Below are 18,650 nucleotides of genomic sequence, written 5' to 3' on the forward strand. Positions count from 1 at the left end.
AAGGACCCATAATCACCAGAGCCATCATGGTCTCACTGCTATTATTTATGATTTAAAACTGAAGTAATCACTTATTAAAACATTTTTCGCATTTTTAAAAAATGTTATTAATTTCATTAACCTTCAAAATAAACAAGGTGTTTTATCAAAGTACCATGTTTCAAAATGTTCCCTCAGAGGCTAAGTTTAGGAACCTCTGTGCTTTGGTGAGTGGTTGTCTTTCCCTTATTTTATAATCTATATACATGTGCACTTTGCCAGAGATAAACACAGTTCTTATCTCAGGACTACAGTTGGCACAGTGCTTACCAATGAACCATCTCTAACCTCTCTCTGACATCTCCAACTTCTTCTTGTCCTCACTGCAGGTGGACCTCCTTCTTTCTGTGGTCCAATTGACCTGCCTTTCCTTTTTAACCTTCCCCATCCTATCCCTCTCTTCTCCCCAATGAAAGAACTATCAGTTCCAAGAACTAGGTAGTATGATCCTTTGACTTTTTTATGTCTTATTAGCAAAACTACACATTGTGCCTCCTGAAGGTAAGTAGTGGACATGAAGTCTGTCTCATAATTCTCACAAAGGAAATTCACAGATAGGCAACATCCCGCAGACTTAGTCCACAAATAGATTCTACATCTACATCTACATCTACATTTATACTCCGCAAGCCACCCAACAGTGTGTGACGGAGGGCACTTTACGTGCCATTGCCATTACCTCCCTTTCCTGTTCCAGTCGCATATGGTTCGCGGGAAGAACGACTGTCTGAAAGCCTCTGTGCGCGCTCTAATCTCTCTAATTTTACATTCGTGATCTCCTCGGGAGGTATAAGTAGGGGGAAGCAATATATTCGATGCCGCATCCAGAAACACACCCTCTCGAAACCTGGCGGGCAAGCTAAACCGCGATGCAAAGCGCCTCTCTTGCAGAGTCTGCCACTTGAGTTTGTTAAACATCTCCGTAACGCTATCACGGTTACCAAATAACCCTGTGACAAAACGTGCCGCTCTTCTTTGGATCTTCTCTATCTCCTCCGTCAACCCGATCTGGTACGGATCCCACACTGATGAGCAATACTCAAGTATAGGTCGAACGAGTGTTTTGTAAGCCACCTGCTTTGTTGATGGACTACATTTTCTAAGGACTCTCCCAATGAATCTCAACCTGGTACCCGCCTTACCAACAATTAATTTTATATGATCATTCCACTTCAAATCATTCCGCATGCATACTCCCAGATATTTTACAGAAGTAACTGCTAACAGTGTTTATTCCGCTATCATATAATCATACAATAAAGGATCCTTCTTTCTATGTATTCGCAATACATTAAATTTGTCTATGTTAAGGGTCAGTTGCCACTCCCTGCACCAAGTGCCTATCCGCTGCAGATCTTCCTGCATTTCGCTACAATTTTCTAATGCTGCAACTTCTCTGTATACTACAGCATCATCCGCGAAAAGCCGCATGGGACTACCGACACTATCTACTAGGTCATTTATATATATTGTGAAAAGAAATGGTCCCATAACACTCCCCTGTGGCACGCCAGAGGTTACTTTAACATCTGTAGACGTCTCTCCATTGATAACAACATGCTGTGTTCTGTTTGCTAAAAACTCTTCAATCCAGCCACACAGCTGGTCTGATATTCTATAGGCTCTTACTTTGTTTATCAGGCGACAGTGCGAAACTGTACCGAACGCCTTCCGGAAGTCAAGGAAAATGGCATCTACCTGGGAGCCTGTATCTAATATTTTCTGGGTCTCATGAACAAATAAAGCGAGTTGGGTCTCACACGATCGCTGTTTCCGGAATCCATGTTGATTCCTACAGAGTAGATTCTGGGTTTCCAAAAACGTCATGATACTCGAGCAAAAAACATGTTCTAAAATTCTAGAACAGATCGACGTCAGAGATACAGGTCTATAGTTTTACGCATCTGCTCGACGATCCTTCTTGAAGACTGGGACTACCTGTGCTCTTTTCCAATCATTTGGAACCTTCCGTTCCTCTAGAGACTTGCGGTACACGGCTGTTAGAAGGGGGGCAAGTTCTTTCGCGTACTCTGTGTAGAATCGAATTGGTATCCCGTCAGGTCCAGTGGACTTTCCTCTGTTGAGTGCTTCCAGTTGCTTTTCTATTCCTTGGACACTTATTTCGATGTCAGCCATTTTTTCGTTTGTGCGAGGATTTAGAGAAGGAACTGCAGTGCGGTCTTCCTCTGTGAAACAGCTTTGGAAAAATGTGTTTAGTATTTCAGCTTTACGCGTGTCATCCTCTGTTTCAATGCCATCATCATCCCGGAGTGTCTGGATATGCTGTTTCGAGCCACTTACTGATTTAACGTAAGACCAGAACTTCCTAGGATTTTCTATCAAGTCGGTACATAGAATTTTACTTTCGAATTCACTGAATGCTTCACACATAGCCCTCCTTACACTAACTTTGACATCGTTTAGCTTCTGTTTGTCTGAGAGGTTTTGGCTGCTTTTAAACTTAGAGTGAAGCTCTCTTTGTTTTCGCAGTAGTTTCCTAACTTTGTTGTTGTACCACGGTGGGTTTTTCCCGTCCCTCACAGTTTTACTCGGCACGTACCTGTCTAAAACGCATTTTACGATTGCCTTGAACTTTCTCCGTAAACACTCAACATTGTCAGTGTCAGAACAGAAATTTTCTTTTTGATCTGTTAGGTAGTCTGAAATCTGCCTTCTATTACTCTTGCTAAACAGATAAACCTTCCTCCCTTTTTTTATATTCCTACTAACTTCCATATTCAGGGATGCTGCAACGGCCTTATGATCACTGATTCCCTGTTCTGTACATACAGAGTCAAAAAGTTCAGGTCTGTTTGTTATCAGTAGGTCCAAGATGTTATCTCCACGAGTCAGTTCTCTGTTTAATTGCTCGAGGTAATTTTCAGATAGTGCACTCAGTATAATGTCACTCGATGCTCTGTCCCTACCACCCGTCCTAAACATCTGAGTGTCCCAGTCTATATCTGGTAAATTGAAATCTCCACCTAAGACTATAACATGCTGAGAAAATTTATGTGAAATGTATTCCAAATTTTCTCTCAGTAGTTCTGCCACTAATGCTGCTGAGTCGGGAGGTCGGTAAAAGGAGCCAATTATTAACCTAGCTCGGTTGTTGAGTGTAACCTCCACCCATAATAATTCACAGGAACTATCCACTTCTATTTCACTACAGGATAAACTACTACTAACAGCGACGAACACTCCACCACCGGTTGCATGCAGTCTATCCTTTCTAAACACCGTTTGTACCTTTGTAAAAATTTCAGTAGAATTTATCTCTGGCTTCAACCAGCTTTCTGTACCTATAACGATTTCGGCTTCGGTGCTTTCTATCAGCACTTGAAGTTCCGGTACTTTACCAACACAGCTTCGACAGTTTACAATTACAATACCGATTGCTGCTTGGTCCCCACATGTCCTGACTTTGCCCTGCACCCGTTGAGGCTGTTGCCCTTTCTGTACTTTCCCAAGGCCATCTAACCTAAAAAATGGCCCAGCCCACGCCACACAACCCCTGCTACCCGTGTAGCCACTTGTTGCGTGTAGTGGACTCCTGACCTATCCAGCGGAACCCGAAACCCCACCACCCCATGGCGCAAGTCGAGGAATCTGCAGCCCATATGGTCGCAGAACTGTCTCAGCCTCTGATTCAGACCCTCCACTCGGCTCTGTACCAAAGGTCCGCAGTCAGTCCTGTCGACGATGCTGCAGATGGTGAGCTCTGCTTTCATCCCACTAGCGAGACTGGCAGTCTTCACCAAATCAGATAGCCGCCGGAAGCCAGAGAGGATTTCCTCGGATCCATAGCGACACACATCATTGGTGCCGACATGAGCGACCACCTGCAGATGGGTGCACCCTGTACCCTACATGGCATCTGGAAGGACCCTTTCCACATCTGGAATGACTTCCCCCGGTATGCACACGGAGTGCACATTGGTTTTCTTCCCCTCTCTTGCTGCCATATCCCTAAGGGGCCCCATTACGCGCCTGATGTTGGAGCTCCCAACTACCAGTAAGCCCACCCTCTGTGACCGCCCGGATTTTGCAGACTAAGGGGCAACCTCTGGAACAGGACAAGCAGCCATGTCAGGCCAAAGATCAGTATCAGCCTGAGACAGAGCCTGAAACCGGTTCATCAGACAAACTGGAGAGGCCTTCCATTCAGCCCTCCGGAATGTCTTTCGACCCCTGCCACACCTTGAGACGACCTCCCACTCTACCACAGGTGAGGGATCAGCCTCAATGCGGGCAGTATCCCGGGCAACCACAGTTGTAGTCCGATCGGGGGATGCGTGGGACGAGCTGGCCGTCCCCGACAAACCCCCATCCGGAACCCCACAGTGATGCCCATTGGCAACAGCGTCAAGCTGTGTGACCGAAGCCAATACTGCCTGGAGCTGGGAGCGAAGGGATGCCAACTCAGCCTGCATCCGAACACAGCAGTTGCAGTCCCTATCCATGCTAAAAACTGTTGTGCAAAGAACGTCTGAACTAATCTACAGAGAGCGCAAACAAATCGACAAAATTTAAATGGTTATTAAAATACAAGATTGCCTAGTAAATGCAGTAATGCTGCTACTTGCGCACTGCTGACACACTGCTCGGTGGCGGAAGGAGACTACGTGATTTCACACTATTCAGGTACTAAAACGCGATGCTACAACTCTCAAATACTATAATACGCCAGAAGTTTATGAATTAAACAATGCAAGTACCAAAAACACGCAAAGAAATTAAGAATTAAACTATATAACAAATGAGTGAGCTAGGAGTATACGACTTGCTGCTGCAGCTGCTTATCCAACGGCGGCAGGGAGCACACTGACTGTGACCAACCGACACTGGCCGTTCAAAACAAAAACAGAAGACAAACGACTACGCGAATTTACACTATTCAGGTACTGAAACGCGATGCTACAACTCTCAAATACTATAATACGCCAGAAATTTATGAATTAGACAATGCAAGTATCAAAAACACGCAAAGAAATTAAGAATTAAACTATGTAGCAAATGAGTGAGCTAGGAGTATACGACTTGCTGCTGCAGCTGCATATCCAACGACGGCAGGGAGCACACTGACTGTGACCAACCGACACTGGCCGTTCAAAACAAAAACAGAAGACAAATGACTACGTGAATTTACACTATTCAGGTACTAAAACGCGATGCTACAACTCTCAAATACTATAATATGCCAGAATTTATGAATTAGACAATGCAAGTACCAAAAACACGCAAAGAAATTAAGAATTAAACTATGTAGCAAATGAGTGAGCTAAGAGTATATGACTTGCTGCTGCAGCTGCATATCCAACGACGACAGGGAACACACTTCTCATGGCATATACCTCCACACACCCAATCCGCCCACCACCCCCAAGAACCAGGTACAAAGAAGTGCCCCTTCATCACTGAGTACCACCCAGACTGAAACAACATTCTTTGTCAGGGCTTTGATGTACCATCATCATGCCCTGAAATGGAGGACATTCTGCCAAAGATGCTTCCCAGTCCCCCCAAAGTGGTGTTCCATTGCCCAACTTCCACAACATTCTAGTCGACTTTTATGCCATTCCCAATCTCAACCTGTTGCAAGAGGGATCATATCCCTGTGGAAGATCCAGGTGCAAGACCTGTCCAATCCACCACCCAGCACTTCCTTTTCCAGTCCTGGAATCATTGCACAACTCTTATGACTACCAACTAGTTGTTTAGAGGATGAAGGGTCACCACCAAGCTGTGACCAAGAGGAAAGTGGACCATGCTATGGAAGAACCTACAGCTGAATATAACATGCTCAGTTTCAATGGCTGCATCATAACCAGGCCCATCTGGATCCTCACCTCTGCCACAGTCTTTTAAACAAACTCTGTGGATAGGAGTCATCCTTACAAGTGCTGCCACAATCTGATACCTCCACACTCCACCAGACACCACTCTTCTCTCTCCCCTATTGTACACTGCTGTCTCCCTCTGTTCTCTGCCCCATTTCAGATTACTGCTTTCCTTCAAGGCATTGCTGCATTTTGGCCTGAGTGGTGAGAGATAGTGACATGTGCGCATGTCGTGTGCTAGCTTGTGTGAACATGTATGCGTTTTCTTTTCTGAAAAAGGCTTTGGCTAAAAGCTAAATGTTTAAAAGTCTTTTCAGTGTGCCTATTTGCAACTCAATGTGTCATTAACAGTAAACTCTTCCGGGCTAAGTTGCCGTGGTCGATCTGTAGAACTTCTTCTCCCTGATGTTTCGTTCTCAACTACGGAGAACATCTTCCGAGGTGAGTCAATGACTGGCTGCTAGGAGCTGGGGCCGCCGCTTATGTAGAGATCGTAGGGGGCGCCACCACACGTCACGTGGCGTTGATGTGCAGCTATCTCTGGCTATCGTCTGTTCTCTCGATTGCAGGCAATCGATTGTCACGTGATTGATGCAACGTCGACCGCCATATCTTATCCAATTTTAATCTTTCTTCTTTAAGATTAAAATTGTATTGATGTTTGTGGATTTCAATTGCCTCTCTATACATACGTGTATAATAGTGCGACGTCCTCGCTAGCACGCTTGTTTCACCAAATTTTATGTCGTGATCTCCATCCTTAAAAACATGTTCCGCTACTGCCGATTTGTCGATATGTCCCAAGCGACAGTTTCTTTTGTGCTACATCAACCGTGTATTGATGCTTCTTTTTGTAGTTCCTATGTAAACCCTGCCGCAACTACACGGAATTTTATATACCCCTGGGGTGGCTAGGGGGTGACGAGCATCTTTTGTTGATCTTAGGCATTCACTAATTTTCTTAGTAGGTCTAAAAATGGTCTCTACCTGAAACTTGGCTAGTACTTTTCCAATGCGATCCGTGATATTATGGATGAACGGAGGAAATACTTTTCCAGCTGATGGTTGTTGCTGTCTCCTATTTTTAGGCATTTTTCTATTTGGGTGAAGTGCTCGATTAATCTCGTTTTTCGTATAACCATTTTTCGCAAAGGCCATTCGTAAATGATTTAGTTCTTCTTGTAAGTAGCCTGGTTCACAAATATTATTGGCCCTATCCACTAGTGTTTTTATGATCCCCCTCTTTTGCCTAGGGTGGTGGTTTGAGTTCTTATGGAGGTAGCGATCGATATGTGTACCTTTCCTGTAGACCTTATGGCCTAAGGTCCCATCCGCCCGTTTGATAACTGATACATCCAAGAAGTTAAGTTGTCCATTCTTCTCCTTCTCCATAGTAAATTTAATCTTTGGGTTGATGCTATTTAAGTGTACCAGAAAATCATTCAAGTCTTCTTCCTCATGATTCCATATTACAAAGGTATCATCCACATACCGATACCACTTCGAGGGGCTTTTTTTGGCCAACTGCAATGCTTGATGTTCAAAATATTCCATGAATAAATTCGCAATTGCGGGACTTAGGGGGCTTCCCATGGCTACCCCATTGATCTGTTCATAAAATTCACCATCATACTGAAAATAGATTGAGGATAGACAGTGTTGGAACAAGGCTACTATATCAGTAGGGAACATATTGGCTGTATGGGAGAGAGCTTCATCAACTGGAACCATCGTGAACAAAGATACTATATCAAAACTGACAAGTATGTCATTAGGACCGACAGTAATTTCCCTCAATTTCTCAATGAAGTGTGGAGAGTGTCTTTGTTCACGATGGTTCCAGTTGATGAAGCTCTCTCCCATACAGCCAATATGTTCCCTACTGATATAGTAGCCTTGTTCCAACACTGTCTATCCTCAACCTATTTTCAGTACGATGGTGAATTTTATGAACAGATCGATGGGGTAGCCATGGGAAGCCCCCTAAGTCCCGCAATTGCGAATTTATTCATGGAATATTTTGAACATGAGGAAGAAGATTTTCTGGTACACTTAAATAGCATCAACCCAAAGATTAAATGTACTATGGAGAAGGAGAAGAATGGACAACTTAACTTCTTGGATGTATCAGTTATCAAACGGGCGGATGGGACCTTAGGCCATAAGGTCTACAGGAAAGGTACACATACCGATCGCTACCTCCATAAGAACTCAAACCACCACCCTAGGCAAAAGAGGGGGGTCATAAAAACACTAGTGGATAGGGCCAATAATATTTGTGAACCAGGCTACTTACAAGAAGAACTAAATCATTTACGAATGGCCTTTGCGAAAAATGGTTATACGAAAAACGAGATTAATCGAGCACTTCACCCAAATAGAAAAATGCCTAAAAATAGGAGACAGCAACAACCATCAGCTGGAAAAGTATTTCTTCCGTTCATCCATAATATCATGGATCGCATTAGAAAAGTACTAGCCAAGTTTCAGGTAGAGACCATTTTTAGACCTACTAAGAAAATTAGTGAATGCCTAAGATCAACAAAAGATGCTCGTCACCCCCTAGCCACCCCAGGGGTATATAAAATTCCGTGTAGTTGCGGCAGGGTTTACATAGGAACTACAAAAAGAAGCATCAATACACGGTTGACGTAGCACAAAAGAAACTGTCGCTTGGCACATATCGACAAATCGGCAGTAGCGGAACATGTTTTTAAGGATGGAGATCACGACATAAAATTTGGTGAAACAAGCGTGCTAGCGAGGACGTCGCACTATTATACACGTATGTATAGAGAGGCAATTGAAATCCACAAACATCAATACAATTTTAATCGTAAAGAAGAAGGATTAAAATTGGATAAGATATGGCGGTCGACGTTGCATCAATCACGTGACAATCGATTGCCTGCAATCGAGAGAACAGACGATAGCCAGAGATAGCTGCACATCAACGCCACATGACGTGTGGTGGCGCCCCCTACGATCTCTATATAAGCGGCGGCCCCAGCTCCTAGCAGCCAGTCGTCGACTCACCTCGGAAGATGTTCTCCGTAGTTGAGAACGAAACGTCAGGGAGAAGAAGTTCTACAGATCGACCACGGCAACTTAGCCCAGAAGAGTTTACTGATAAAGACGCCAGCCGTGAAAGCCTACATGGAATGATTCAATGTGTCATTATTTTTGCATTTTCATAATATTGCTTTTAATTTATTAAATGCATAAATTATATTGGCTTGGAAGTATGTGCAGGCAGAGATTATTCTTTTTATCTTTACTATTAAATAGTACTAACAAAATGATTTACCTTTGCATCTTCTGAATCTACACAATAAATATTAATTACTGCTGAAGACTGGTCAGATTTAGCAGGAGTATAGCGTCGAACAACTGCTTCTCCAACGTTGAGGGGCTGCTCTGCTTCAACAAACTTGTCCAGTACATCAGCACACCAACGGACACCATCCTTCTCAATGAGTTTTTCTATAAGGAAAAGCAGTTACATTTAAGCAAATGAAAATCACAACTGTATTTATTATTAAATAAAGAACAGACATATTACAAATATTGCAAAATTGTTATTAATGATCATATTCTGTAGAGACCAAGCACAAAATAATATGCTACAACAATTTTTGAACAAAATAAAAGCGTACATGGATTTGTAATGAGACAGTAAGAAACTTCCTTAGAGATATCATCAACAAATTACTTGGGGGGCATTTTAGGATCTTCCCATATATGGGCAGTGAGTTGGGTTCACACCTGTGTTTTTTAATCTACGAAAATTTCTATTTCTTCCTATTGTTTTCACCAAGCACTTATCCAAAGCTATTTCATTGCAAACTGATTTATAAATGCAATGAAAACTAAGTTTAATATTCCAAAACAGTTTCCAAATAAATACATTTTCCAAGCTGTTTGTATCATCATAAAGTTCTGTTTAGTATTTCACAGCATGCTTGAAGGACTCAGCTACTAATGTTCAAATGGATTAAAAAGTATTTCTTACATTGTTGTTCATATGAATATGAGGAACTGATCCCTCAAAATGAACTATGGAGCAATGAGTATAGATTTTAGTGTTCAGTTATTGAATGTGCTCTCATTTACTTTTGACTGTTGTTTCTCAGTCAGCCTAACATAATTTTTTGTGGCTTGCAATAAGTACCTTATGTAACAATCTTCTCAAACAGTTCTAGAAAAATAACAGTGATTCACAGGTTCCAGAAATAAATATTGTTTGTGTTTTACTATAGATGATGTGCCTTGCTGTGTAAAATTCACAAGTGTTCACACAAACAAAATGTAAATTGGATCAATACATTTAAGGATTGTTCAAAACCTCAGCTCAGGCTCCTTTGCAATTAGAAATTTGTCTCATTTTGTTGGCTCTAAATCAAACTGTGGTATATCAGGTCCAATAAACGTGTGAGCCACTGCAGCTGAGATAAAAGAAGTGTTTGATCAGGAAAATGTGCAATTTTGATAACCAGTTAGCATGCAGAGGACACCACAGTTCTAATAACATGGGTACATAAGGGAAAATTACAGCACTAGGTAAACACTGTCACAAATTGGTTTCTCAGTGCCACATCATTATGACTTGAGAGAATGATCCTATGGAAACAAAGAAATTGAAAGTGCAAATACAGAGTTGCAAAATATTTACAGGCAGTTTGAAAATGTAACATTTGTGAACATAAACAATTTGGGGAAAAGGTTCAACACAACACATGGTTTTCATCTAAATAGACATGGGGAAAAGTTATAGTAAAAAAAATTTTAGATGTAGTAAATAAAATCTCAAATGTGCAGTGTGATGGTACAGGAGTCATACCTCTCGTGGACAAGAAATGTGTGTTACCTGCAGACTCAAATTGTAAATCTGCTGTTAGTGAAGCTACAACCCTACAATACAAATGTGTGATTTTGATTTGTTGTGTAAGAGCAAACACCAGCATCAGAAGCAGCAACAGCAGCAGCAGCAACAACAACAACAACAGTAGCAGTAGCAGGGCCCGCAACAACTGGGGCAGCAGTACAGCACAGCTTAAGGAGGAAGCAAAAGCAAAATACATCTGTGTCACTCAATGACAGTTTTTTATGGTTTCAAGCCGGGAAAAAAATAAAATGTGAACAATCAGCCTGACAACTTAGAAGTAAGTCATAGTAACATCTTATTTCCAAACTTACAAGTAAAACAGAAAAATATGAACTTGGTTCTTTTTCATCAAAATGTACAGTCACTAACTAATAAAATAAAGTGAAATCCAAATCCTCTTAGTACACAAATTAAAAACTAACTCATTATTGTGTCTAACAGAATGTTGGCTTGATGAGGACAAGTTACATATTGTGTCCGTACCTAACTTTGTGCTAGGTGATTATTTCTGTAGAAAAATTCTTAAGCTTGGTGGCAGTTGTATATTCATAAGCAATAATATAACCTTTGTAAATATAAAATTTACTGTTGAACTAATGAAGGAAAAAGATGTAGAGCTGTCAGGAGTTGAGACAGTGGACACTAAACTAGCCATTATTTGTTTATACAGAGATCCAACTGGTGACATAAATACTTTCCTAAAAAGTTTAGAATGTTCAGTTAACATGCTAACACAAAGAAATAGAAGAGTTATTCTATGTGGTGATTTTAATATTGACTTTGCAAAGGACACCAAAGAAAAGAATGAATTACTGAATCTCTTGCAAACGTTTAACATGAAGTCTACTGTAGAAACAGCACCTCATATCACAAAGACTTCATCCACCATGATTGATCAGATATTTGTAAATTTAGAAATGAACTATAAAACAGAAACACTTAACACGGACTTTGGGGATCACACAGCTCAAAAACTCTCTCTGAGTACAGAAACTGAGCTGCAATTTAAACACTGCCTAACCACCACCAGTAAATGGAAATGAGCATTTGGCATCATTGGCCAGGAGGCCCCATACAGGGCAGGTTCAGCTGCCTTGGTGCAGGTCTTATTACATTTGACACCACACTGGTCAATCTGCGCACCAGATGGGGATGAAATGATGATGAAGACAACACAACACCCAGTCCCTGAGTGGAGAAAATCCATGACCCAGCCTGGAATCAAACCCGGGCCCCTTAGGATGGCTGTCCGTCACGCTAATAGAAAATACAGTAATGAAAATATAAATCACCTTCTCCATTACCTGATCACAGAAAACTGGGAAGAGATTTATAACTCCAAACACACAGATGGAAAATATAATAACTTTAACAGTAATTTTTCTACTATTTTGAATTGTGCTTCCCTCCAACACAGAGGAAAATATGTAAGTAAAACAAAAAATAAATGGATCAGTTTTGGGATTCCAGTATACTCAAACAAAAAAAGATTACTACACAGATTGTCCAAACAGCTCACGTAACCTGAATTTGATACTTATTACAAAATCTATAAAAAGATCTTCAAAAATGTTGTCAAACAAGCAAAAATAATGGCAAATTACATACATAAAAACTTCCACAAATAAGATGAGACCATATGGAACATTGTAAGGAAGGAAACTGGAGCAGAGCAGACAGATTTCCGTAATATTAACTGCCTAATGGAGAAGTCAGCTCTTATAACTGAACCTACAAAAACTGCAAATAAATGTAATTCCTACTTTACACAGATACCTGAATATCTTATAAATCAAAATTTACAGTGTACTCCCAGAAATCACTCCAGATGTGCTATAAATAATAAATCTATTTTTCTATACTCCACAAATGAAAAGGAAATACTTTCTATAATCAAAGAACTGAAGCCCAAATTCTCTGTTGGTACTGACAATATCCCTGACTACATCGTGAAGAAATGTGCTCCCCTCAGAGCTGGCAACTTGTTGACATCCGTAACTGTTCTCTATCAGAGGGGGTGTTCCCTGAAAAATTGAAGACAGCAAAATGAAAACCTCTCTTCAACAAAGGAATAAAAGCAGAAGTATCAAACTGCAGGCCTATTTCACTACTATCTGGTTTTTCCAAAATAATTGAAAAACTCTATTACAAAAGACTAATCAGTTTCATAGAAAAAAATAATAACTTCTCAAATACACAACACAGATTCCAAAAATCTAAATCTACTGAGACTGCTATTTTTGCATACCTAAATGAAGCCTTAAAAGCAATGGACAGCAAAGAACTTCTCTCAGCCATATTTCTAGACCTCTCCAAGGTATTTGATGTCATTAATCATAAGATCTTGCTTAAGAACCTTGAATCTGTAGGTATTAGAGGCCCAGACTATGAATGGATCAAATCATATCTCCAAAATAGATAGCAAGTAGTTGAGATTTCAATCCAAGAAGGGAACAAGATAAAGTCCTACTGCTCAGAAAAGCAGAGCATTAAGTACAGTGTACCCAAGGCTCCATTCTGGGACCAATTCTTTTTCTACTCTTTGAAAATGACTTGGGACCAAGTAGTCAAAACCATAACTACATAAAATTCGCAGATGACACAAATGTGATAGTAAAAGGAAGGACCAGAGAAGAATTTTTGCATGAGATTAAAAAGTGTACCACCCACATTATAGACTGGTTTTCGGGAAACAATTTAATAATGAACACAGAAAAAACAGTTACAATGTACTTACACACACTGCAAAATAAATGCTCACTAACACCAGACGTACAGTTGTTTACCAGAACCCTTGAAAATGTAAGCTCTACAAAATTTCTTGGAATATGGATCCAAGAAGATCTAAGATGGATCCAACATGCAAAATACATTACAAGTAAATTTAATACCCTATTTTACACTATCAAAATTCTTTCTGGTTGCACATCAAAAGAGACACTAAAAAATGTATACTTCACCCAGGTGGAATTGTTATTGCAATATGGCACAATCTTTAGGGGAAATGCACCTGCCAGCAAAAGTTGTTTTATTTGCCAAAAGAGAATTGTAAGAATCATAGAAAATTCTGCTGCAAGAAGCTAATGCAAGCCATCACTTAAGAAACATCACATCCTTTCACTAGCATGTCTATATATCTTACAAGTAATAATAATTGTTAGGAAAATCTTAGAAAATAGTAACAGTGTTGTATCGATTAACCAGAGTATCTATCTGTATAAGACGAGGAGAAAGCAGGATATACATGTTCAACATGCATATGCAACACTAAAACAGAATGGATCACTGCAAAGAGGAAACAGACTGTACAATAAGCTGCCTAATAACATTAAAACAATAAAAGACACTTCAAAATTTAAAACTGCTGTCCATAAATATTTATTGCAAAAGTGTTGTTATAGTATAGATGAATATCCTGGAACATAAAAATTTGTTCTGTCAATGTTCTGTACTTTGCATGTAAACCTGAACACCTTAACACAGAAGTGTGTCACCTTTTCTGTTTTACTTCAGTAATGGATATGGAACTTTTGAATTTCCATGTTATTTACTTATATGTTTATTTCCCTTAATAATGTGAACTTATTTAGAAATAGTGTGTAATTCTGAAATTTTCACAAAATATGCACCTATAGACTTTTCTCTTTCTTGGCATTACACATGTATTATGTGAACACTTGTATCATTATAAGATCACTGCCTTAATCATTTTAACCATGTATCATCTCATCTCCATTTTTGACTTGTCCTATATCACCATGTGTTTCTCTGCACACAATGTGTGATCTACAGGATTAATAAAATTACAACTACAAAACTACTTAGCAGTTCAAACTGCAGAAGCAGGCCATCAGAATGATGAGAAAGTCACAAAAGGCTCCACTGCATTAAAAAAAATTGGGTGTTCTGATATCAGGTGAAAACATTTTATTAAACTACACTTTTTATGAAGAAAAACATGGATCAATATGCAACGAACAGCTCCATACATTATCACCAAACCAAATACAGAAGTTGCTTGTACCTTGACAGAAAGTATAATGTTTTGACCCAAACCATTACGTTTTACCAATGAGTCAAATTGTATGATAAAATGCAAAAAGATCTCAAAAACATAAACGAACTACATAAATTTTAAAGTATGTTTAATAAAGATAGTTTTCACTCATTTAAAGAGTTAATGTAATAAAAATTATTACAAATAAATAATCAGGCTGATCAAAAACAAAAGAGACAAAAATTATATACTGCTTTTATAGATTAGAGGACCAATAAAAATATAATACAAAGAATGTTGGAACTATGCTTTTATGCCACGTAGGGGGGAAAACACACACACACACACACACACACACACACACACACACACACAGGGGGGGGGGGGGGGGGGAGAGGGAGAGAGAAAAAATTAAAAAGATTACAGGGATCTGATTGGAAACTCTTTGTTACTAATGACCTTAACATTGCTTTTGTGCCTGATTGTCCTGTTCAAGGGCATCTAAAGTTGTTGATGACCAGCTTTGCATTAGTTCTTTCAATAAAATTCACAGTAAGTTTAGAAGGCCATAGTCAACAGGAACCAGCTTTAAATGGTTACTCTAGGGATGTATACAATCATTTTGTTCACAAAGGGATCATGAGGATAAGATTAGAATAATTACTGCAAACACAGAGGCATTCAAAACAATCATTCTTCCCATGCTCCATACATTAATGGAACAGGAAGAAAGCCTAATAACTGGTACAATGGAATGTACCCTCTGACATGCACCTAGTGGTGGATTGCAGAGTATAGATGTAGAATAAGTTGCTCCTAATACCCAGAGAGCTTTGCTGCTTTAAAAGTAAAAGCAATAATAAATCAAACAATGGAAAATCAAGGATGGAATGTAACAATACCAAAGAAGGAAAGTTGCTACTCACCATATAGCGGAGATGCTGAGTCGCGATAGGCACAATAAAAAGATTCACGCAATTAAAGCTTTCGGCCATTAAGGCCTTTGTCAGCAGTAGACACACATACACACGCACACACAGCTTAGACTGCAGACATTTGAAAGCTTTAATTGTGTGAATCTTTTTATTGTGCCTATCATGACTCAGTAACAATAAATGATTTATCTGATCATGATGGTCAGTTCTTAACCCTTTAACTGCTCTGGACGTGTTAACGCACATGCCTTTGTACCTGTCCCTGTGAACTCTGAACGTGTTTACATGCTCCACCAGTCCTTCTACCTGGTACTCTGAATGTGTCTATGTGTAGACACATTCAGAGTACCAGGTAGAAGGTCTGGTGAAGCACGTAAACACGTTCAGAGTACACAGGAACAGGTACAAAGGCGTGCGTTAACACGTCCAGAGCAGTTAAAGGGTTAACAATAAATCACACCAACCAGATTGAGTCTTACAATACAAAATAAGTGCATAGGAAACATAACCACTGGCTGGGTAAGAGTATTTAGAACTCATTTATAGGGAGAACATTGGGAAGAGATTTACAAAGTAGACAGTGTTGATGAGTAATTTAACTGTTTCTTAAACATATTAGTTCAACATTTTCAGATGTGTTTTCCCCTAAAGGATAAAGTGTAACCAGAGACAAGGAACTGATACCCTGTGGTATTCAAGTTTACTTTGCTATCAAGAAAATTCTTCCTAATGCAGAGGGAAAGTTATAAGCAAAATTCAATACTGTTGCCATAAATATTGTAAAATCCTTCAGTCTATTATCAAACCAATAAAACACGTGTAATACATACAAAAATAAAACACTCACAGAACAATGCAAAAACAACTTGGAGGGTTAAGAGACAAGAAACAAACAAAACTGGCAAGGCAAGTAGCAAATGAGAAAATAATTAAATCAGTGGATATCAATATCAATGATTACGTCTTAACAGTCGCAACCCAACAACTAAATACAAATGCCTTGGATGTACATGAGAAGACACAGTTCATACAGTAAGAATATGTCATGATTTGTAAAAATTTGGCCAGGTTGAATCTGAAACCTGGATTTTATGCATTTTGTAAGCAATCACTTTAACTGTTTGGCTGTTGGAGCAGAACTATAAGCCAACCTCAAGCTTTCATTGTCACTGACGGGCTGTAATTTACACTGAGGTGATAAAAGTCATGGGATACCTCATTATATTGTGCTACACCTCCTTTCACCTGGTGTAGTGCAGCAACTCTATGTGGCATGGATTCAACAAGTCGTTGGAAGTCCCCGGCAGAAATATTGAGCCATTCTGTGTCTGTAGCTGTCCATAATTGCAACAGAGTTGTCAGTGCAGGATTATGTGCACAGACTGACTTCTCAATTATGTACCATAAATATTCAGTGGGATTCATGTCTGGTAATCTGGAGGGCCAAATCATTCACTCAAATTGTTAACAATGTTCTTCAAACCAATCATGAATTATTGTGGCCAGGTGACAGGGTGCATTGCCATGGGGATATAAAGTCCATGAATGGCTGAAAATGATCTCCAAGTAGCCCATAAACATTTCCAGTCAATGATCAATTCATCTGGATCAGAGGACCAATTCCATTACACATAAACACAGCCCACACCATTGTAGAGCCATCACCAGCTCGCACAGTGCCATGTTGGGTCAGTGGCTTCATAGGGTCTGCAACACACTCAAACACTACCATCAGCTCTTACCAACTGAAACTGGGGCTCATCTCACAAGGTCATGATTTTACAGTCTCTGCGATCCAGCTGATATTGTCACAAGCTCAGGAGAGGTGCTGTAGGTGATGTCGTGCTGTTAGCAAAGGAACTCAATCAGTCATCTGCTGCTATAGCCCATTAATGCCACATTTCACCACACTATCCTAACGGATATGTTCATTGTGCATCCCACATTGATTTCTGTGTTATGTCATGCAGTGTTGCTTGTCTGTTAGCACTGACAACTCTATGCAACAAACGCCACTGCTCTCATCGTTAAGTGAAGGCTGTCAGCCATGCATTGTCCATGTTGAGAGACACACTCTTAACACAGGATCTTGAAATACTAAAATCCCTAATGCTTTTCGAAATGGAATGTCCTAAGTGTCTAGTTCCAACTACCATTCCACATTCAAAGTCTGTTAATTCCTGTCATGTGGCCATAATGACATCAGAAATCTTTTCACATGAATCACCTGAGTACAAATGACAGCTCCACCCGCGAACTGCCCTTTTATACCTTGTGTACATGACACTACCACCATCTGTATATATCTATACCACTATTCAATGACTTTTGTCACCCTTCAGTATACAAACACTGCATCCAAATATTTCACCATTTGGGTGTGCATCCGTGACAGCAATATTTTATTTTCTGATCTTTCAGCTGCTAATTATACTGTCATCTTAAAGGTGAAAATAATACAATCCACTTATTTCCTATGTGGGAGTATCATCAATGGGGAAACAGATCTGGCAGAGGATTGTAGCTACCTTCCCACAGGGGATATATGACTTGAATTAAAATTGCTGAAATGAAATGATGTGACCAACTGGGGATAAAACCAAGGAAGATGCAATGACATGATATGGCATCAATGAAAACCACACAGAAACACTAATATGCAATGTGTAGCGTCGCAGAATAGTAAAGAGTTGGAAACGTGGAATATTCTCAAAGTTTCGTTGCCTATGCCGAGAGCCAGAGGCAGTAGGTAGGAGGATTGCACATATATCAGAATGTGTCGTCACGCAGGGGCAATGGCCTGATTACACACAACAGGCGAGAGAGAATTGCTTAGCACGCGGGTTTGTGTTAGACGGAGACTTTCGTAGAGTGCAAGACAGAGGTATAGCGTCAGCTGTATTGCATTTCACAACTTGGCGTAAGTCTGCCACAACAACATGTAACTCTGTCGC

At 40.0% G+C, this 18,650-nt stretch overlaps 1 protein-coding gene across 1 annotated transcript in view; it reads right to left on the reverse strand.

Annotated features, from left to right (window-relative positions):
* The window catches only part of LOC126455096 (heat shock 70 kDa protein 12A-like), a 211,257-nt gene that overhangs the window by 23,337 nt on the left and 169,270 nt on the right, over positions 1-18,650 (reverse strand). Inside the window, exon 12 of the mRNA XM_050091149.1 lies at positions 9,187-9,362. Within this exon, the coding sequence (XP_049947106.1) occupies positions 9,187-9,362 (176 nt within the window). The remainder of the gene's footprint in view (positions 1-9,186; positions 9,363-18,650) is intronic.

This window comes from Schistocerca serialis, chromosome 1 (assembly GCF_023864345.2).
Source record: "Schistocerca serialis cubense isolate TAMUIC-IGC-003099 chromosome 1, iqSchSeri2.2, whole genome shotgun sequence".
Lineage (NCBI taxonomy): Eukaryota > Metazoa > Arthropoda > Insecta > Orthoptera > Acrididae > Schistocerca > Schistocerca serialis.